This window comes from Danio aesculapii, chromosome 16, assembly GCF_903798145.1.
Source record: "Danio aesculapii chromosome 16, fDanAes4.1, whole genome shotgun sequence".
NCBI classification, from domain to species: domain Eukaryota; kingdom Metazoa; phylum Chordata; class Actinopteri; order Cypriniformes; family Danionidae; genus Danio; species Danio aesculapii.
In genome coordinates, this window is record NC_079450.1 from 34,724,250 (window position 1) to 34,748,666 (window position 24,417).

A 24,417-nucleotide genomic window follows, 5' to 3' on the forward strand; every position below is an offset into this window, starting at 1 on the left:
GTTTGGCCCTCTGATTGGCTATCTGGCTCTTAAAGCAAAAGTGCACTAGTAAGCAGATGACTTTGTGAATCAAGCAGTGTAACCTCACGCACGCGCAGCATCACGACAGACTGCAGAGTCAGCAGTCATACCATCACGGCATCCGAGTTGTGCAATTACTTAAGATGCGCCCTGGTAAAAAAAAAAAAGCACATAGCTCCTGGGAGAGAATGTTCTGTTCTCTGTCGAGTAGCACAGAAATGTGTTCATATGATTAATTGGCTTAGAAAACCGGTTGCTGTGGGCAGATATGCTCACACATGCTTCCTCTTTTGTAAAATTACGAATAAGGGAACTGATTTGGGGAGCTTCCTAAATCTTTTGTGTTCATTGTTCATGACGGTTCATCCTATTTTGACTCAAATGGGATTAAAAACTCCTGATCTAAATCATATACAGTTAAATTATTAACCCTCATAAATTATTAGGCCCCTCCCCCCTTCCCCCCTGTATAATTTTTCCTAAATTCTTTTTAATGGAAAGAAAATTTGTTTTCAGCTATTAACTAGGAAAGTTAGGTTAATTAGGCAATATATTGTATAACAGTGTATTTGTCTGTAGCCTATCAGAAAACTTAAGTTTGTTGTCCAACATCACACTCAAATATTTATCATTTGTTACTAACTGAGGAGCTTGGGGAGCTTCCTAATTCTTTTGTTTTCATTGTTTATGAGGGTCCATGCTAATTTAGATTCAAATGTGATTAAAAACTCCTGATCTAAATCATATACAGTTAGAAGTCAGAATTATTAACCCTCCTGAATTATTAGCCCCCTGTATATTTTTTCCTCAATTCTTTTTAATGGAAAGAAGATTTGTTTTCAGCTATTAACTAGGCAAGTTAGGGTAATTATAGGCAATATATTGTATAAGTGTTTTTTCTTCTGAAGATTATCAAAAAACTTCAGAATTGTTAAAACATCACAAGTCATAATTATTAACCCTTTTGAAATATTAACTCCTCTGTATATTTTTTTCCTCAATTCTGTTTAATGGAATAAAAAAAATCAACTATTAACTAGGCAAGTTTGGGTAATTAGGCAATATATTAACAGTGTTTTTTTCTGTAGACTATTAAAAAACTTTGGTTTGTCACCGCCAAATTTTTATAATTTGTTATTAACTGAGTTTGCCTAATTAAAGGGGAGCAAATTTGGTTAGTAACAAATTACAAATATTTGGGTGTGATGTTGGACAACAAACTTAAATGGGAAGTATGGACTGACTGTACAAGGAAAAAGAGAACAGAGAATGTACTTCTTAAAGAAACTAGTGTCTTTTAATGTTGAAAAGACATTGTTGATCATGTTTTATAGTGCTTTTATAAAAAAGTATTGCAACATTTTGTGTGATCTGTTTGTATGGAAATGCTTCTGAGGCCCAGAAGATGTTACTGAGGAAGGTGGTAGTGACAGTCAGTAAGTTGAGGGGACTAAAACTAAAGAGCATTGATAGTATATACAAAGAAAGAGTACTAAATAAAGCTTTCATGATTGTCGATGATGAAAGACATACTTTATCATACACCTTCAAATTGTTATCATCAGATCATTGATATTGTGTTCCAAAATATGTAAGTAATAGGACAAAATGATCATTTATACCCCAAGCAGTTAAGCTTTTAACTTTCTCCTCTCTCAATAGCAGTTGATGGCCAGTAGACTGGATATTTATTTAGAGTAGGGGTAATCAAGTTTTTATATGATTTATCTTTATAAATTCCAAATGTGAAATGTTAGATGTACATTTCCCTACGGGGTCAAATACTAACTAACTAAATATTGCTTAAAAGGGGCTAATAATATTGCCCTTAAAATGTTTTTTTTATTTAAAAACTGCTTTTATTCTAGCCGAAATAAAACAAATTAGTCTTTCTCCAGAAGAAAGAATATTATTGGAAATACTGTAAAAAAAAAGCCTTGCTTTATTAAACACACACACATATATATATATATATATATATATATATATATATATATATATATATATATATATATATATATATATATATATAAACAGATATATATATATATATATATATATATATATATATATATATATATATATATATATATATATATATATATATATATATATATATATATATGCACAATTAAGAGAGCACTTGAATATACTGAGTTTCTCTGGATTTATGAATTATTTATGTGTTTGAGTAAAGTTTGGTAAATTACTGATGACATTTAATTTTTATTTAATTTTAATCTAAAATACAACTGTTGTGATTTAGATAATTTTTAAGCAAATTTTTAAAAACGTGATTATCTTGGGGTGTTTTTTGTCAACTTCAAGAGAAAAGAACTGAAGAAATTATTTTCTGGTAGACTAATCCTTTATCTATTTGAAATCAGACTTTATAAAACACAAAGTGGCATTTTTCTCAAACCCATACCTAAATTAAATCCAGTAAATCAACAGCAACAAAGGAAGAAATATATATGCTGTATTATACTATAAATAATATAGTATAAATATATATGTATAATAAACATTAAGCTGTCTTTTGTAACTTCAACAAATTTAAATACTTTTTTAAAGAATAACTATTTCACCCCTTTTTCAAGATTTAATATAAGTCTTTTGTGACTCCAGAATATGTCTGTAGAGTTTCAGCTCAAAACACCCATCAGATTATTTTATACCTTTAAAAATATTGGAATTTTCTGCTCTGAACACAATGTAGCTGTTGTTGTGGCCTGTGCCTTTAATGCTAGTTCTCCCCGCCCACCGTTCCCACGTGCCTGTTTCTGTTTCTCAATCTCTGTCTCCGTCAGATAAACAGCACAGTGACCGACATGAAGGAAGCAGATCTCGCGTAACGTTTGTGAGAAATACAACAGTAAGAACTCTCCCAATGATTATTTGATGTATTTGTTGTGGAGTTAATTCAAGCCTTTCTGCAATGATGAGTCACACCCAATGTCACATAAAGTTCACGCATGCACATACAGTGGACACACACACACAGCGCGTACGTTTAACTTTACACGTTAATATTCACTGCTGTATGGATATCCATTATGTGAATGTACAAAATAAACCTGATTTAGGTCCACAAACCGGGATTGAAGCATCTACTTTTATAATTGTTCTGACATGCGGCTGTGGTGATGAAGATGGTAAAATTACTGTAATTCATTACAAACATGCACTGTTTTAAACACGTTTTAAACTTGTAAAACTCACTCTTGATCACATTTGATGATGATCGATGATCACAGCGAGCTGAACAGATCTTTTAATCCCAGTTGCTTTGCGCACATCCTGTCTTGTTGATATGATTATACCTGTCACTACGGAGACATGTTAATGCGTGGCTGTCAATCAATTTGGTGGGCAGGGAAACCATACTCCTATTTCTCGTTGTGGTTGGCTTCAAAATGGGAGGGATTTGGATCCTATTTTCACATCAGGAAATTTAAAAAAAGAGACTTATTGTCTTTATATCACCCCAATATGACAGTGGACACGTTATATCTACACACAGTTCTGTTCAAACAGTTTACAAAAGATTATTTTCATCATAGGTGCCCTTTAAAATGTTTTGTTTTTAAATCAGCTTAATGTTTTAGCCTAAGTAAATTTCAGATAATTAATTTTTAATCAGCTTAAAATGTAACACAGCAGCTTATTTTTACTCTGTAGAATTTAGTGATGTAAATAATTGTATTAATGATTAGTAATGAAATATTTTGACACATCTATGCATTTCTATTTGTATGTATCATTTATTCAATAGATTTGTGTATAGAATAATATATTTGATGTAATTTACTTTAAGCATTTGCTCTCCTGACTGCACCGGCTTCTTTGGAGATGAAGTCATTTTAAATTTGGGAGCAGATTGGAGATTATGAGGGAGTCGGTTCTCACACGCACGCATGCAGTGAATTAGCAATGTTCTCACGCTACTCTACTCTGCTCAGGGATGTAACTGTCACAGATTAACATGAGAGTTTCTTTGACTGTCTCCCTATCCTCCTCCATCCTCCATTCCCTGAGTCAGCATAATGACTGTGAGATCAGATCACCTGACTGCCACCGCTGCTGCTGTGGACAGGGAGATTTTTCCCTTTTTGCTTCTCACTGCAGCGAGGAGGATGAGGAGGGGGGGGGGCACTGGGGGGCACTGCCAAAGGTTAAAGAAGGATAGAGCACACGTGGTGTCAGCCATTTTGGTTCTTTAAAATGTCTGAATAAACTTTATTAGAAATACGCCACAGACAGCACTGCACGTATAAGCTTTAAAGGACTTTAACTGTGGTGCACAATCGATTAGACTATAAACAGTGTGGTCAGTAGCTATTAAGTTTATTCGAGCTATGAAATAATGAGTACTGTAATGCCAGTAATTATGATACTATTTACATACATCTATGTATATACATGTCAAATCATTTCTATGTAACCAAACATCACAAACACAGTGTGTCTCCTCTGGATATGACAGAATCGCTATACAAACTAAAGTGAAGACCTAGAGGGGGGCGGGGGTGGTGGCGTGCGATGGCGGACTGGTGTGTCCCTAATAATATCTCTAGGGGCCCCAAAAAGCCGTGGGCCCTAAGAATTGTTCTAGCATAATAATGGTACCTGTCCGTATTGTTTATGCTTTTGAAAGTTAGCTTAAAATACTGTTCTTAAAAAAACTCTGTTCTCATTGAGAACAATTGCAGCTTAATCTCACGAGTAAAAGTAATTCACGAATTGGTTTTTTCAACTGACGTCATTGGTAACGTGCAAATTTCAGATGGAGGGCAGGAAGTCATTCTTCTACATAGGAATCGCTGTCAGAACTACCTCTATCATCAAAATGTTTCTGTTTTATGTTGTTTATAATTGTTGCGACAAAACTAGACACTTTTCCCCTTACAAAAATAAATAAATAATAATGTAGATTATGTGTCCATGCTTTTGTATGCTTTCATCAATACGTGATGTCTGAAAGATATCCGTATCGAGAAAAATAACTATAGTAATTTATTATAAACATGTTTTTGAACCACAAAGAAAGTGTATAATGTGTACAATTCTTTGTTAATGAATGCTACCGAATATTGTAGCAAAGTAAACTAATAAACTGTAATAAATAATGTAACATTAGTGCAAACTGTGGTGCTTCATGAACTGAAGTCTATTGAATAATTTGTTTATTACTACAGTTGTGTTGTACCACAGCAACAGTATTATTATGGCAGTTTAATTCAAGTAATTATCTATAGTATGCTTCCAAACACTATAGTATTTACCATAGTATTTTTTCCTGCAATGAAGCTGATGATGACAGGCAAATATATTTTAGTTGAGTAGAAAACTCTGCCCTCTTCATGATGTAAGGATCATGCCTAACATATGTGCTTATTTTCTCTCCATATCTCCTTGAAATATGCTATAAAAATTGCAAAAATATGGACTTTCCTCTGTGTCTCCCATTCAGTTTTTTAACTTCCTGCCCTCCATCTGAATTTCATGCATCACCATTTAATCACCATGTGATTAAAAACCTATTGGCTGAAAAGTGGCAAATTTTTTCATACAATGTCATACAAATTCATACAATGTCATCTGTATGAAAATATACAAAAAAGGCATGCCCCCAAACCCCACTCCTAAACCCAACCTTCATAGAGGGATGAGCAAACAGTATTAAAATGTAGGAATTACATTGTACACATTTTTACCAATTAGCCACTGAATCAAAAGTTGACAGTTGCAAATACAGCAAAAAATAATATAAAATATATTAGTATACTGTTTAATTAGGAATGGAGATAATGTTAAACCACAACCTCCTGCTTCATTGGGCTATAAATAAGGCGTTCGGCAAATTCACTTAGTCATTTGTCAACATTGTTACCCATTAAACACAATTGTGTCCAAATAACGTCTTTTAGGCGTTTCATTTGGACAATCAGATATTGAAATGACGTCCCCTAAGGATGTAGAATGAAAGTCTTTATGACATCCTCTTTGGACTTTGTTGACACAGCCTTAGATGAAATCAACTAAAACATTAAATCTCTCAAAATCTCAGGAGAGGATCAATAAACAACTCAACAGTATCAGCAGCTTCACTTACTACTAACCTGCTTGACTGTATTACTGTAAGATCCTAATTTAATCCACTTAAATTTGTTAACTTTATAGATTTGTGTTGGGACAACATGCAGGAATTATGTGGAACCCAGCATTTTTTCCAGTAAAATCTTGGGGTTGGAAAGTCTTCAAAACTATTATATGGCAACACCTGCAGTACATCACCACAAATCACTTCAAATGGTTTCTGGAAAACAACATTAACTCTCATTCAAAAACAAACTTAAGCATTTTTGGTAATATTATGAGCTAAAGGGTTAAACAATAAAATTCCTCCCACCATTCTTTGCTCATTTTCTACAAGGGTACCAATATTAGTGGATGTCATAGTGTACTGGATTCAGTCAGTAAATCTAGGAAGTACATATTTTAAGCTCTGTAAATTAACTGAACACCCAAAATATTTATTCATTTTGGCTTAGTACCTTTACTCATCAGGGGTCACCCTCAGGGGTTGCAACAGTGGAATAAACTGCCAACTTATCCAGCATATTACACAGCGAATGTCCTTCCAGCTGCAACCCAGTACTGGGAAACATCCATACACACTCATTCACACACATACACTACAGCTAATTTAGTTTATTCACCTATAGCGCATGTCTTTGGGCTGTGGGGGAAACCAGAGCACCCGGAGAGAAAACCCACGTGAACAAGGGGAGAACATGCAAACTCCACATAGAAATGCCAACTGACCCAGCTGAGACTGGAACCAGCAACCTTATTGCTGTAAGGCAACAGTGCTAACCACTGAGCCATCGTGTCACCCCCACCAAAATATGCCTGTGGTAATTAAAGGTATGAATTTAGTCTATGCAGCCGGTCATGTCCTTACAGTACTTTGATCTTTTTACACTGAAAGTCTAGTTTTACACTGTAAGTCTATTCTACTGGAAGTCTAACCATGTCCATGTTTAGCGATGAGCTAAGATGAAAGTCAAGAAGTCAGCGAGATACTGTTGAGCATCTGTAAAAACTGGCAGCTCAGTGTCTAGAGGAAAAGGTGTTTCCAGTTTCCAGATACTATTGCTAAGCTGTGATAAAAACTGTCAGTAAATGATACATGCCCTGATGTTTGATGGCCATTAGGGACAAATAGAATCTGCAGACATTTTTGCCATTTCTGCACAGAATTAAAAAAATAAAAAATAAAATAAAATCTGCAGTCGGTGCCAATAGGCTAGTGATTAGTGCGTCGACACAGCACTGAGGTGACCCGAGTTCAATTCCCGGGTCGAGGTCCTTTGCCGATCCTTCCCCTATCTCTGCTCCCCACACATTCCTGTCTGTAAAAGGTGAAAACCCCTAAAAATATAATTATAAAAAATAAAATAAAATCTGCAGAATGACTTTGAGAGTATACCAATACCTTAAAACATGAAATTTAAAATATTTGTTCATAGGTTTACAATGCAAATCAATTTAGATCTACTTGTTTGATAAACAAAGTGAGTCTGTCATGTAATATCAGCGTGATCTCACGAGAAAACGTAACTATTTTATGTTTTGTCAAAATGAAAGTTCAATCATACGAAAATGTACGATATTAAAAAGGAGGCATGGCATCAAACTCTGCCATTGGGGATGAGCAAATCGTACTAAATTGTACAAATGAGATTGTACAAATTCATATAAATTAACCACTAAATCAAAAAGTTACGAACTTTCATGAGATTGTGTTGTTAATATATCGTCACTTTAGAATTATACGGTTCTATCTGACATTTTTGTCAAAATTATTTATTAATTGTTATTGACATATTCTTATTAAATGACAACTTATTTACATTATGGAATGTTTTTTTTATAAGTTGTTTACATTTTAAGACTTTTTAAAAAAAAAAAACAAATGTTACACACATACTGTTTGCTATATGGAATGCAAAAACTTTAAAGCTCAATATCTCAAAATCATTCAGAATGCAGATAGAAACTTATAATTCCAAGGTGACGATATCTACTGTCCTAAAAGGACAGGAAGAAAAATTCTTTGCAAACTGTACTGTATATAAATGATAAAAACATTTGCGTATTAGTCCATAATATTACCAAAATCCATATAAAAACTGAATAAACATATATTTACATACATTTATTTAAGTAAACAGATCGACTCAATGGTAGAAAAAAGTGATAATCATTGTATAACTGCACACGCAGATTCCGTGTGGGCCTGCCCATTAGGTTTTCTATAATATTAATCTCTACTCACAGCAAGTTCTTTATAAGAAACTAAAAGCGACAGTTCACCTAAAAACAAAAATATGATGCTTTTTTTTTTTCTTCAGTACAACATTAAGAAAGATTTAAGTTAAAATGTGGTCCTTGGTGATACATAAAATGCAAGCCAACAGAATTTTGAGTCAGTCCACGGTTTCAGTCTGATTGTATTCATGTTAGTCTGGAGTGTGAGCTAACGGCCACACAATGATGTATGAGTGTTAACTCAAATTTGAACTGATGCTATTTGTTTATAAGGTAATATATAGGTTGCAGCATTGCGCATAGACTTAGCATCATTTGCAGAAGCTGTGGATTATAGGTAATGATATTGTAATATACTGCTCATAAAACCTCAATATATCATAAGTAACCCTGGGAATTAATTTGGCTTTACCTGTATGTGATTTATTTACTCTAAAAGTGCCAGTATACATTGATTTTCTTTTTATGGCTCACCATGGCCCACGGTTCAGCTAAAAATCATCTTTAATGTATTACCGAAGAAAAAGGTCATCCTACGTTTTGGATGACTTGAGGGTGAGCCAATTAAAGCTAATTCTGGATAAACTATCCCTTTTAAAGGCAATCTGTATTATTTAAAGGTGACAACATGTCCAATTACGCTTGACCTTTCTAAGGTCACTGAGCCTATAAGGTCGTAATTCGATTCTCTCTTTCTCTTGATCTTCTTCTATTTGTAGGCTACTATTGTGTGCATTCATTTGTTACTAATTAAATCAGTAAACCTTTTTTTAAGTCAACCTTTTTATGCTATATTTAGTTTTCTGAAATAACAAAACTAATACGTCTAGCATTACAGAAACAACAATGCATATTAATAAATGTAGATTAAATGGAAAAAGGTGTTCGCCATAGAACAGGAAAGAGAAAAACAGATAAAGAAGAGAGAAAGTAATGTATATGTATTCAAAATGATGCACAGAGACGTTTGCTTTCTTATTTAAATATTTCATCATTAATTCTTTCACAAAAAAATCTGATACACACTCTTTCACACACACACACACACACAAACAATCAAATAAAAAAACATGCACCACACATAATGAAGAGACCAAAACTGATGCATTAAAATCTATTTAAGGACTTCAAATTCACAATAAATTACTCTATATGTAAAATATTAGGATATAGTCAATCATTTGTTCATTGTTACAGCGATATGGTACTGTCAGTACAGTTTATAACAGACATGAACACAGTGTGCTTAAGGCCTACTGCAGTGTCGGCTAGAACTGCAGCAGCAGTGCTCTCATTCTCTGACACCAGATTTAATACATATTACAAAAATCAAAGAAAGAAACCAACCAGACACGTTTACAATACACGAATCATGCAACCACGCCGATTATGACTTAGCTTATTGTTAGTCCGTTTTATCAAAAACGCGATTTTCTTAGAGCACGCGGTGATGCTGTGCGACTGTCACCTTTGGAAGTCTGCAGTACCACAGGAGGAGCTTTGGCCGAATCCGATTGGTGGGCTGTGCCTGCTGCCTGCGCGTTGATTGAACAGACGGCGTGTCGATATTAAAGCGACTGTCCGTGTATTGGCTTAGAGCGTAAATGTGGGCGTTTCTCGTGTGGTACTCGTTTATGAGGTCGGTCAGATGGAGAAGCGCATCCCTCACATCCACCGGCGCTTCTTTCCAGGCGGAGTGGTGCGGCAGCCGGCTGTGCCGCGGAGGAACACCAGACCATAAAAGGCGGCAGTGCGGCTTCTTAGTTTTGCCGGCTTTATCGCAACAATCAAGAGCAGTGCACGAGACCGGCATCCCTGCGAAATGCACTGCCTCGCCGTCGAATTTCCTTTAACCATTTAGTTTTAATCTTAACAAATTTGGCAGGTTCATTAACTTAATGTTGCAACGAGTAACTTCTGTTATACCCTGACTTGAAATTATACGCGCCTTAGTTCCCTCAGCCGAGGTAAAGCACTAAAATCAAGTTTTAAAGCAAGTGTTTTGTATTTCTAAAGATCACATTTCATGACTGACATTCTCTCTTCGTGAAAGGCTGTCACTTTCTCCATCACTCTCACACCTGAAAGGAGCGGACTGACTGCGCAACCATGGGGGTAAGACCGATTTCTCATCTACTGCATCACAGAGAAAAGAAGACGTTAAAACATTTTCTCTAAGGAGTTTAAACTTTATAGTGTTCTTACTTTAAATCCTGCAGCGTCACGTCCTGTCAGATATAAAGTGACTGAATGACATTGACTTACATGCGGATTTCCAGACTGCGACAAACTGACGGGACAGAGTGTTCCGCGGTCATACGTTATAAAATACACGGTATTATTTTGAGCTCATTGGCCTTTATTTGAATGATCAGCGTTACATTTAACGGAACTGCTTTTTCAAACTTTCAGAAAACTGTCGTCATAGTAAGCGGAGACGCAGAGCCCGTTTCAGCTGTTTTCTATGCGCGTGCTGGTGTTGTATGAATGATAATTTACAGAGGGTTATTTCAGTAACCTTCACGTGCCATTTTAATCATGTTGAGTCAGAGACTTTATAATGGACAGCGCTGCGTAATGCTGCATTTGCCCGACGACTGAATGGAGACTATTCGCACTTATATGTATATTATTGTATATGTATATTATATTGTATGCTCAAAAGTTGTTTAAAGGTTGTTTTAATGTGTTTTACGGCAGTTTGAATGTATATGTGGGGTTCGGGGGTCCATCCTTCCCTGTGTACAGTCCCTCTTTGCTGTCCCTGCCACACCGAGTCTCCTGTTCTTAACATTTAATCCGGATGCACTTATATGAATTTGAATCATCTATCTGCTTTAACCGACTCTGCTGAGTGTTTCAGTGTCTGCTGCACACACACGCGCACGCACACACACACCTAAGAGCCGGTTCATCTCTGAAGTCCATGCGTCATAATGCGGTTACCGGGAATCTGTACTCAAACCGGCTTATTTCCTGCATCTGTGACATAACCTCGCGCGGGTAATGACTGGCAGGACAGATTTAATAGGTTCAGTTCTGAATAATGACACGAAAGGTCGAACCTGGTTAGCGGCTTGTGGAGAATGACTCAAGTACAGTGTGTAACTGCGATGGGGTGAAACGAATGTCAAACGGAGTTGCGCAATTTGGTGCAAAAGTTTCGCGCAAAACATTGGCGTGGTTTTGTCGCGCTCTTCTTTTCGGAACGCAGTGTCCGTTAACTGTATGACGCGGTGAGTACGCGGGTGCATCCCGGAGCTGCGCACAGCGGAGCGCGGGGAAAATGCCGGTGCTGAACAGCTGATGTACTGTAATTCATAGCCGTTGTCAGGGACGCGGAGAGACCGGCGAATGCGCAGAAACGAGTCGTAGCAACACGAGCCATCGCGGAACTGAATGTCACAGACGCGCTGCGGAGAATGCGTCAAAAACTGATGACTCGCGCTGTAGGAAAAATGATTACGCAGACAGTTTTGTCAAGTCACGGATAAATCCGAGAGCTCGTGTGCGAGTTTCTACCTGGTAAAATGGAGATGGAAGGTGAAAGAGGTGCTGGTTAGTTTTGCGCAGATTTCTTTAACTTTGTTTGCCGTTTGATTAACGGCGTTGCGGCGTGCTGTGCCGGTTGCTGTCGCAGTGATACTCGTGGCAATGCACCACCATTATCATCGTCCCAGCTGTTTTATTCCCCATAGGCCGCTTTCTGCGTCAAACACGAGGCGGAGCCACGCGAGTGGAAATTCCCGTTACCGGCTTCTGATAGGCACGACATGCGGATACGGAAAGCGAATAGATGAAATGAAGTAAAGTTCAACGAGGTCATGTCTGTTAAGGGATTTAGATGTTCTCTTAAAGGAATAGCAATGATACTTATCCGTTCTCGTGTGGTGCACGTGACCTTTTCCCTCTCCATGTAGAACATAAGATGAGCATGAGAAAAAAGCATGAGGTTGAACAAAATAACACCGTTTACATTGTATGAAAACATTGAAGTAGAAGTGAAAGGTGAGTGGGGCTGTCATTGTTACAAACAGAAATAAAGTATAAAGGTTTGAAGCAACATGACAGTGCAAATACACTGAAAAAAAGTGATGGCTGCAAACAATTTATTTGTGTTGAATTCAAACAAACAAATTAAATCTAGTTATGTTCAACTTAATTTGCTTGTTTAAATTCAGTCCAAATAAATTGTTTACAACCACTTAACTTAAAAAAGTTTTGTAAATCCAAGGAATCATCTTTGAATCATTTTTTACTGTAACGACACATATTTACAAACAAATAACATCACATATTTATTTTTAATAATAACAAATACATAAATAATTACACCTGTTAACCTTTATTGATGTTTTATTTAAAAATGCAGCTTACTTTAATTTATTAAATGAAAAAGTATTTTGCTATTTGAAAAGAGCAACTGGAGAGACATGAACACTGACAAGACTGTTAACCCACCATTATAACAACTTGGATATTTTTGCAAGTTTTTCCTTTGTGTATTTGAAAGGCTTCAATGTTGTCAAAATGTCCCTTGTTCAAAAAGATCAATTAAAATGACAAAAAAACTGTAATATGCACTCCAGACCAGTAGTAGGCGACGTAATTTTTAAAAGAATCACTCCATACCTGTGCACACAATCCTGTAGTCCACCCTATGTAGATTTGATTACAGACCTAAAAGCATGTTTTTGTAGTTTACACAGAGGCAGCACCCATTGTTTTGAAAATATACCTTCCGATACTTATTTTTAAACGTTTGCAAATCTATTGTTGTTAAAATGAATACTAAAAAGTGTTCGTTTTTAGATGAAAACTGTGTAGATATACCATAATTTTGTTTTTTGTGTGTATAAAGATTTTCAATTTATGTAAATGCAGTCTAAACAAATTTAATCAGACAGAGAGACACACACAGACGGAAAGAACAGCAGGGACATTAAAAGTGTGTATTTGGTCAGACACGTGATGGTGCACCAGTCAGTGAGTGTATGCAGGTGTGCCTGTGAGAGGGGAGGAAGGGCTGGGGCGGGGTGTGCTGCGGCAGGACAGTATAGCTGGGATGGGATGAAGGGGGAGGAAGAGAGACAGATCCTGTTACGTGTAATTAGCCTGGCAGAGCTTGTGTTTCCAGAGTGTGAGTGGGCAGAGTTACCTGGGTACAGATGGAACAGACAACCAGTGACCAAGGATGAGGACACAGAGGGTTCTGCGAAGTGGAATTAGTCACTATTAAGGTCATAATGAAGTCCTTGATGTAGTAGGATTGTAGAAAAGGCCAATTCAGACTTCTATTGGATTGGATCGCTTGAGAGAATAGAGTTGCAATTGAAGTCAGAATTATTAGCCCCCCTTTGAATTTTTTTTCTTTTTTAAATATTCCCCAAAAGATGTTTAACAAAGCAAGGAAAGTTTCACTGTATGTCTGATAATATTTTTTCTTCTGGAGAAAGTCTTATTTGTTTTATTTTGGCTAGAATAAAAGCAGTAAATTTTTAAGGTCAAAACTATTAGCCCCTTTAAGCTATATATATTTTTTGATTGTCTACAGAACAACCTTTAAATGTCACTGTAAGCTGTAGACATGTCTTGAAAAATGTCTAGTACAATATTCAGGGGGGCTAATAATTCTGACTTCAACTGTATGTTTGGTGGTATTATGTTTAGGAAAGACAGAGATTTTTAACTGGTTCTGATAGTTTTAATAGAGATTTTAATTTAGTTTCAGGATGCAGAATCAGTAAATGATTATTATGCATGCAATGATGAACACAAGTTAGCAGAAAAAAGTCTGTATAATAATTTATTATGTATAGTTTATAATAAAATATAAAATCATATTTAGTATTTGTCAAAGACAAGATTTGGTGTCCTTATTAAATTAATTAATAATATAATTAATATAATAAACAATTATATATACATATTATAAATATATTACATGTAAAATAAAGTGTGATAAAATAAATCAAGTAATGTTTGTGTAAGTAAAATGTCAAAATAAGGATGAAATAATGACAGAAAATTAAACCATATTTATTCTGACTTGTACTTATTATTATTATTATTATTATTAGTATTATTAGTATTATTAGTATTATTAGTATTATTATTATTATTAAATAAACAAATAATATATAATATATTTTAAAAGATTTTAAAGAGACAAATAGTAAAACCTAGTGGTTTAAAGAATATAATAAATATTTGAAATGACATCAAGTTAGTATTTTGGAGCTGCACTGTGAATATGGGACACTGAATACACTTAATGACACTTTAGTGGGTGTTTTCTGTAAATCGTGGTAAAAATTAATGATGGAAACTTGATCTGATGGTGGAAAAAAATTCATGACATGCATTACATGTTAAATTGAGCAATGAAATCTTAAGAGCAAAAATTAATGAGCCAAATTAATTTGCCAAAGTGTAAAATGGTTACTAATACCATATAATTAAACTATGTAAATTATTAAAAATTAAAAATAACAATACTAAAAAGTAATTTCTCATTTACTTATTAAATAGTGTTTAAATTTAATCAATAATAATAAAATGAATCAATCAGAATCGAATATTATATATTAGTAAGGTTTGAATAATTGATCCTACATCCTGTGTAAGATCCGGATGTTCACGTTTGACCTTCTATTGGGCACATAATCAATAGACAGAGCATATAGCTGCCTTTGAAAGACACACAGGCCTGCTGTAGCATGATATGTCAGTAGCTTGTTGACTTTCTCTTTTACATAGGAAACCCATGCTAAACCATACAGCTCAACTCACTTATATTGGTCAACATTTAGCAATATTAAGGGATTTCTATGGATAGTTCAACCCAAAAAAATGAAAATGTATTCACAATTCACTAAAAAGGAAACTAAATAAGGCACTGAACCCCTTGAGAATGAGTACTCAAGTGGTTCAATGCCTTATTTAGTTTCCTTTTTGAGTTGAACACAAAAGAAGATATTTTGAAAAATGTTGGAAACCTGTAACCATTCACTTCCATTGTATGAAAAACAAAATAGAAGTGATTTCCAGCTCCTTTCAAAATAACTTCTTTTGTGAAACTCAAAAATTGAAGACTGAGTAAATGAAGACAGAATGTTCAGTGTGGGGTTTAACATCTGAACTCTTTTTACACTTTTAATTCAACATAGATTTAGCTTACTGAAGCAAAACAAATAACAGACTTCTGCATTAAGTGGTTTGGATTAGATCTGTTAGGTCTGATGACCATGTCTGTGAGTGGAGCGGATACTGAAGGTCAGATTACCCTCTCCCTCTCTCTGTCCTCAGTGTTGATGTAGTGTAACTGGCCCCTCAGGTCTGTGTGGAGAGCCAGGTTCAGGTTCCACATCCATACCACGCCATCATTTATTCATTCGATCCTTTGTTGGTGAAGGAGCAGAGACAGAACAGTCTATTCTGATAGAGGGAATTCTGTAGCACAGCTCACTGTTGACTTTAACCAGCTGCGATGAACAATAAGAGTCAGACGTCACAGAATGTGAGTGCATGCGGATTGTGGAGGTAAATGTGATGAAACTGTGTAGCATTTGTCTGATGGAGACAGAATTAAGAGAGGAATCCTTAGACAACCCTTTCGAGACGTGAAGCATCTGTGTGTCCTGCTGCGGCTGTAGTTTGGGGGAGTGATTTAGTGTTCCAATCAAGAACATGCACACAGATGCCCCGCACGCTGGCAAAGCTGAGCTCAGTGGATGAAGTTTGGACAGATGGAAGGATAGAATAATGGACAGGAGGGGATATAGAGGTAATACTGTAACAAGAAGGATTATAGATTTTGTTTAAAGTTAATTTTAGAAAGCGCCGACCCAATAAAAATTTCCTCACTCCTTTAATCTGTGGGGGTTGCATGAAGATTCTGGGAAAAGGAATTAAAAGGTCTCAGCATTTGGAATGGTTTAATCTTGTTACTCTTAATTGATCATGTTTTTTTCCATTCACCTAAACCAGCCAAATTTCTGGCTTCAGGGCCCCTTGTTATCAAAGATAATATTCATCAGGACTTGAAAAGCACATAAAGGGCCGTTCACACTAAGCACGATACCTATAAAGATAATGATAAAGACATTGTGTTGAATGCAAAATACAGCAGAGTTGAAATCACAGCTATAATGATAATAATGTAGAGAAACAAAATCATTGGAATCAGTTTCATAATGTTATTTTAGCTAATAATTAAAAAAAACGCTGACAGCCAGTCAGAATCAACTGAAATATAAAGGGCTCACGCAATTTAAAGCTATAGCCAACACTGTGGAGAAGCCCACTACTTGATGTTAAGCACTTCATTCAAAGATTAATTAATGATTTAATGATAATGTTTCTTGAAAACAACTGATTAAGGACAGGCTACCGAACTCGTTCATTCATAAATTTTCCTTCGTCTTAGTCCCTGATTATCAGGGGTCACCACAGTGGAATGAACCGCCAATTTATCCAGCATATGTTTTACGCAACGGATGCCCTTCCGGCTGATTCCATCACTGGGAAATGCCCATACATTCTCATTCACACACATACACTATGGCCAGTTTAGCTTATCCAATTCACCTATAGCACTTTTGTTTTGGACTGTGGGGGGAACCGCAAGAAACCCACACCAACACGGGGAGAACATGCTAATTCCCGCTACTGAACTGAAGTATAAAAATAAAAGTAACTTAGGTATCTAGAAGTTTCGTAATCATTGTGTTGCCTCCTTTGAAAATGCTGGGGTAAATATGTAAAATGGATATTTTTTGTGCTTAATCCCCTGTGTGATTAGATTATTTACACATCATGAGCTGGATTAATCTGACAGATGCACTAGAAACGTTGCATACCGAGGACACCTGCTGGCTGCAAGGGAGTAATGCAAAAAGACAAGCAAACATAAAAAATAAAAACATTGTTATTAGCAGGTGTGGACACAAATATAGTTATTGTTAGGGATGTCCAGATCCAATCATGTGATTGGAAATCGGGCCCGATCATGTGGTTTCAGAATCGGACGTTATACCTCCAGATCGGGACTTGAATATATATATATATATATATATATATATATATATATATATATATATATATATATATATATATATATATATATATATAATTTTTTTTTACACATCTATAGTTATGTGGTCGCACAGAGTTAGACATCTTTCTTGACTTTACACAGAAATGCGTGTGGCATGACATCACTTTGTTGCAGACACGCTATTGGTTAAATGCCGGCAAAGTAGAACACGGAAACAGCTTGAAGTGGAAATCGTGAGTATGTCTGCGGTCTGGAGGTATTATAAAGTTGATGATGACAACATTTTCAAAGCAAACTGTGAGATATGTAAACTTGGGATTGTCTGCCGGGTATTTTCAGTTGGTGTGCTGTTTGGTTTTATATTCTATGTTTTTTTATAGTTACTGTTGCACTAAAGTCCAAAAGTGAAGAATTGATGTTATTTATTACTTGATTGTTCAAGCTACCTCACAGAAGTGCTCTGTTTGTTAACAGAGTTGACGAATGTTAAAATAAGGTGAATTAAATAAAAAATAAAGAACATCCTAGATCCGTTTCTTCACTCTTCTTTTTTTTTTGTATTATAGAAGTATCAGATCGGGTTTCGGGTTTCGATACTCAAAATCAAATGACTCAGACTCTGACTCGAGGGCAAAAAAAATAATGAAGACGTCCCTAGCTATTATTATATTTATACTATTCGTCATTGTTGTTATTGGTTTAAATGGCCCTTGCCTCGTCCTCTTAACTAAAATGAATAGTGGAATCAAATGGCCTATGTTTATTAGAATGGAAATCGCAATTAAAAACATTGGGCAAATCACAGTATTAATTGTTTCCCGTTTGTCTGTAATATCACAGTTTTTCTTATTTTTCTTTCTATTTGGAATTTGAATCATGTATTTATTATCATTAATTATTACTACTGTTTAAAATTATTATTACAGTAAGGGGAAAACATTTAAAGGAATAAAAAAATTCAAGGAATATTTTTAACAACTCTTTATATTAGGCATGCTCCGATCGATCGTCTAGCGATTGGTATGAGTTATGAGTTATGAGTTTAGGCAGAGTAAGGGCCTGATCACACCGAACACGCTTTTTGCATTAGGAAGTGCATATTTTGAATGGTTTACTAATGGTTGCCAGCATCAAATATGCACTCCAAATTTTTTCTTGTTGAATTCTTCTCATTTGCAATGATTCCATATGGCATAGTTAGTTATTTTTCTGTAAAGCTGCTTCTGTGGTTATAAGAGACATGTTTAATGAATTAAATGCAACATCCTTCATTTATTCTCTTATGTAAGGAGAGATCTCCACTTAAATGTCATACTTAGAGTGAAAATGTACTTTAAGCATTATAAAGCTTGAAGCATCAGACTTGGTATCGGCCGATCCCCATGACAAGGAATATCGATATCGGCTGCAAAACTCCTGATTGGAGCATCCCTACTTTATATATTTATAACTATACATTTTTTATAAGTCTTCCTAAAATACAAAAATAAAATGCCAATATTCATAATATTTGAGATAACTCTATCCAGATTTTAAAATTACATTTCCCTCATAAATCTAGCTTTACATATGGTCCGGTCTTTCAAAAAGCCAGTTTTTAGGTATAAAAGGAAGTATACTGTGCAAAGTGAATCTGGCTCGTTTGTGATGCAGGTTCAGGCAGCTAATCCCAATGTGCCGTAATCAGATTATTTAATCTGTGCTTTGCAGCCTAGACCTATCCTGGTCTCCATCTCACAGCATAACAGATGGCACAAGGAAGGTCACATACACGCACACTCATTCAGTGTTCACTCAATCAGTGTGCAGAAGTGTTCACTGTTATCTGCTCTTCAACAATCTCTCAGGGTTTTAAGGTCAGTCGTCTTAGAGTCACGCACACAAATACACCCTCATGCCAGATCAAAAAGCCATTTTTCTGGTTGTATCGACATGTGTAAAAGTCATTGACACACTCATAGTCATACATCACGCACTGAACAGCCAGCATTGATATGTTCGCAGCTATAACAGCCGTTTATACACTTCATCAGGACTAATAGCTGGACAGAGAAGACAAAATCTGACAGGGATTCCCTCTGGTCCAGAAATAAACCCCTTTAACCATTGCTATACTTCCGATATGAGTCATTTCTACTAGAGCTTTTTAGATGGAAAGCTTAATGACTATACTAAAGTAAAATGAGCCACTCATGAAAGAAGGAGAGAGACTGAAATAAGAGAAGAGAGTGATCTTGCTGATGGCAGACATGCTTCTTCATGCTCAGTGAACATCACACTGGGCTGCTCATTTGATTGGCTCTGTGAGGATGGTGCCACATCTGGACATAAAAAGCTTGCATACTCCTAATATGCAAGTGCATCAAAGCCCCTTACAAGGAAAGTTTGTTCACTCTGTAGCTATATTTGCAATGCCTTCGGGTAAGGGCCATATTTTCTAACAGCTTGCATTAGCACAAACTGTCTAACTAGAGTTAGGACAGTACTGTCAGTATTTACTAAAGATGCTCAGACTAGAGTAGCACCGAAAAGGCACAAGCACAGCTATTTTCTGACCTCGCTGAATGTGCATTTGGAGGAGTTTTATGGTCAGAGTCAAATTTAATGGGAGGGAAGTTTTTTAATGAATTAAACAATGCAATTTACTAATGTTTGCACTCCTTAAATTATGCAAATGCCTAAAAAAACATGTTTTAAATCTTGCACTTGAAATGGCTGCAGTTGCCAGGAGGAAGTGCTACAAAGAGCATCGTAGTATAAGGTGCAAGTAATTCAATCATGCATTTTCTTTTCGGCTTAGTCCCTTTATTAATCTGAGGTCACCACAGCAGAATGAACCGCCAACTTATCCAGCATATGTTTTACGCAGCGGATGCCCTTCCAGCTGCAACCCATCAACCTCATTCACACACATACCCTTTGGAAAATTCAGCCCACCCAGGTGCAAGATATTTTCCACACTTATTTACTTAGGTATGCTGGAATAATGCATAGTTTGAGCATATTGTTTGTCAAATGTGTTATTTTCTTCAGGGATTAAAAGCTGACTTGGAACAAACTAGGGTGAGTAATGTAATACCAGCACAATCTCAGTTCCCTCAGACAGAGTTTATCTGTTCCCCTTGTGCCTGAACTCTCAAAAACACAAGGTAAAATGTACATCTTGTGGACTTTCTTATGGAAATATATTCCGATATGGCATTAGCTGAGCACATGGGTGCTGTCCAGCTCTGAAGTCTCAGACCTTTGCATATAAAAGATTCTCATATAAAAGTCATTGTCTTTTGGTCACTTATATTAGGCTTGCCAATTTTGTGAATATGCATATTCATTGGCAAATAAATAAATAACATAAAAACAAAATATTTTATGAAGTATTGGCTAACTTTGATATCATGGATATTGATAATTCTCATAGCACCCTCACAGTTTCGTCTTGCCCCCCTAACCCCTGGTAGAGAAAAAAATTGTGCCATGCATAGATCACCAACACCTATGAGCATCAGCTTTGCTTATTTGCCACAATGCCAATTTGCGCTGTGCTTATTGCGATTTTCCAAACACTGAAACATCTTCCAATGTTTGGTAAATATGTCCTGAATTTGCTATTAAATAACATTTCAAATCAGTAACAAAATCTGAAGTAATCTTGTTGCTTCAGCTATAACTACTTAAAACATAGTACTGCCGTTTTGCTCAGGCTACTGCATAAGCACAAATATTGGCAAGTATTTCACACCAATTTCACAGACCAATCTCTTTTTCAGCTGTTTCAAAGGTAACCAGTGGATGTGGTTACAAAATACTGACAGAATAAACAAGCCAATTTGTATAGACCTGACCCCTCCCCCATAGAATGTCCAGCCTGTAAAGATTGACGATTAGCTATTCTGACTGGAAGTGAGCATTGCACTTTTCCACATTTGTAGTATTGTGAGTGGATCGTCTTTGTATGTCTATAATCTTCATTGTTGTTTTTTTGTTTACATTTAATATGATAGGCTGATTATGTTCAATAACTTCAGATGGTCTGATGTTAGTTTCATTATAGTCTTTCAAAGACAGAAGGTCTGGACTTTTTTTTGCCATTATTGGTTGAGAGCTGCCCAATTTGACTGACATGTAAAGCAGCCAATCACAGTTATATTTGTTCAGCATCATGTCGGAAAGAAAACATATTATAAAGAGCCTGTGGCATTTAGAATGTCATGATAAGCACTAATGTAAACAAGACTGCTTTCTTCTTTATATGACTGAGTTTGGTCTTATAATGGTTTTGTTAAAAAACAAACGTCGTTTAGAAATTTTGTAAAAGTCAGAAGAACACTTCTCATTTTGTCTACCTTAGCCAATGGTGTGTGAATGTGATGTCTGTTAGTTTCATATACTATTTAAATGTTTGGGGTTGGTATGAGTTTTGTTTTATGTTTTATAAAAAAAGATTTGCTTTTAATAAAAAGCTGCATTAAAAATCCATAAAAAAATATGTCTTGCAATATTTAATATAATGAACAGTTTTTATCATTGAAATATATATCATATATAGACCATTTTGAGGGAAAACATTGGTCCCAACATATTTCCTGTTTTACATTTTTAATTTCTGTAATCCAAAAAGAGCCACATATTGATAAATAATATTATGAAAGCTGTTTTAACATCAAGATATGATTGAATTGCCTCTTGTTAGAGTTATGAAATAGTTTGATAACAAGCAGGAAATGTTCATGGGCCACTGACAGCACCACATTGATATGATCTATAACATTTTTTTTTTATCACCTGCTGTATTTCTTATGAAATCTTTTTACACAGATGTTTTGTGACCATTAGTTCTGCAATGGGAATTGAGTCTATAATGTATGTAGGTATATATATGTTTGTATCTCTGCACTAGTAAGGATTATAATTCCAGCAGTATTTATGTCAGAACATAAATGAATCCACTCACTCTAAAAGCTTTTAAGGACATGATGACATACAGACCCTGGAGAATAAGTCTGCTTTTTACACTTCCATAAACACAAACAGTCATGAAGGCTTCGGTCCCCTGGCAAACACTAGCAGAGGTTTGCCCTTCCCAATGGGAAACTTTGCTCTGCTTTTTCACAGACTAACTTACATTGTCCTCGTCACAAAGTCAGTGAAGAACAAGTGGCTTTAAACTTTTAACTTCAACACATATTTATTAAGAGAGAAAAAATTAATAAATAAAAACATGCCTGAACAGATTTTTAAATTATCTGTCTTTTAGCAATTTAGCCAATTTCAGTCTTTTTGACTCTAACGCTAGTCATCCACATCAATGTTCAAAAGCTCTATTTTTTTGATTAACAGGATAATAATAAAAAAAAAAAATCACTATTGATTTTAAGTATCAATCTAAGTGATTTTAAGTGAATTTAAGTATAAAAACTTAAGTGAAGTTATGTCATATTTTCAGGTTTTTCAAAACCTTCGGACACTTCTTTAAATAAAAAGTTAAATGAAAAAAAGTTAAATGAAAAAAAGATCTTTAAAAAGTTAAATGAAATTAAATGAAATTAAACAATATTTAAATAAATAATTATACAGCTTGATAAGTATAAATAATTATACAGTCAAGCCTAAAACTATTGAGTATGAATACTTTGGGGCTTGACTGTATGTGTATATATATATATATATATATATATATATTGCTCCATATTTATTTGCTGTAAGGCTTGGCGAGTTGGCAAAATAAATATTAAATATTGGTAACTCATCCTGCACTACAAGAGATTCCATTCAGAACTTTTTTAATATTAATAACTGTGCACACTTTCTGTCTCTCATTTACAAAGTCAACTTAAACTTAAATAGGACAGATAAGTCCCTGGGCTTGACAGCCACACACTTTTCTTGTGTAGAGTGTGAACAAACGTGTACACACACGTGCAGACTGAATGAGTCCTTCAGTTTCAAGAGCATCAATAATTTGTGGAAAGAGTTCATGGGACAGACCTCAGCACCTGTGTGTGTGCATGTGTGTCTGTTTGACTCAGTCAGTCAGTAGAAAAGTCAATGTTGGCGTGTAATTCCAGCCCATCGTCTCTGGTTCTCTCACAGAGCAGTGTGTTTTTCTCTGCAAGGAACATGCAGTCAGTAGTGTTGTAAGAACAATTATATTGTGAATTAGATAACTGCAATATTAGTCTACTACTTTACATTATTCTATAAATATAGCATATTTAGGCTCAAAAGGCTATATTGCCTAACATAAAACATAAATAAATGTTTACTGAAACATTTTCTTAGGTTGCCTTGCATTTGTACATTAAATTATTAAGATAATTAGTTTTAAATTGCAGTGTGCAAAGTGTATTTGTGCACTGTACACTGTAAAAAATGCAGGGTTGCGCACAATTCATTCATTTTCTCTCAACACAATCCCATTAAGTTAAATTAACAAATATTAATTGGATTAAACATAAAACAACTAAATTGTGCCCAAAAAATCAGAAGGATTGTGTTGTTTATAATTGCGTTGAATATAATTGCGTTATATTATGCGTTGAATATAATTGTGAATATAGTAATATTGAGTAACTTGAACATGAATTAAAATAAACTTAAAATAATATAACTAGTTAGTTAACTTTAAGTTAGTTTAATTATAGTTATAATTAATACAAAAACATATGTTGTCATGACTTATTAATCATATAACCTTTCAGCGTTCTCGGCAATTCACGATAATTCGTAACTTTTGGGTTCAATGGCTAATTCATATTAATTTGTACAATCTCATTCATACAGTTTAGTATAGGATTTGCTCATCCCCAATGATGGTTGGATTTAGGGGTGGGGTTGAGTCCCACACCTCCTTTTAAAAATCATACATTTTCGTACAACTGAACTCGTACGAATTAGCAACTAAACTGACAAAGCGCAAAATATTTATGTTTACTTGTGAGAACAGGCTGAATCTTTTGCAGCTAGTGTCTAGATTAGGGATGCTCCGATCAACGGCTGGAGAT

General features: G+C 35.2%; 1 protein-coding gene across 1 annotated transcript in view; it reads left to right on the plus strand.

Moving 5' to 3' along the window:
* Nucleotides 1-10,015: 10,015 nt before the first annotated feature.
* The window catches only part of atp1a3b (ATPase Na+/K+ transporting subunit alpha 3b), a 46,015-nt gene continuing 31,613 nt past the window's right edge, over nucleotides 10,016-24,417 (plus strand). Inside the window, exons 1-2 of the mRNA XM_056475838.1 lie at nucleotides 10,016-10,325; nucleotides 10,412-10,473. Coding sequence (XP_056331813.1) covers nucleotides 10,468-10,473 — 6 coding nt within the window. The 5' untranslated portion in view covers nucleotides 10,016-10,325; nucleotides 10,412-10,467. The remainder of the gene's footprint in view (nucleotides 10,326-10,411; nucleotides 10,474-24,417) is intronic.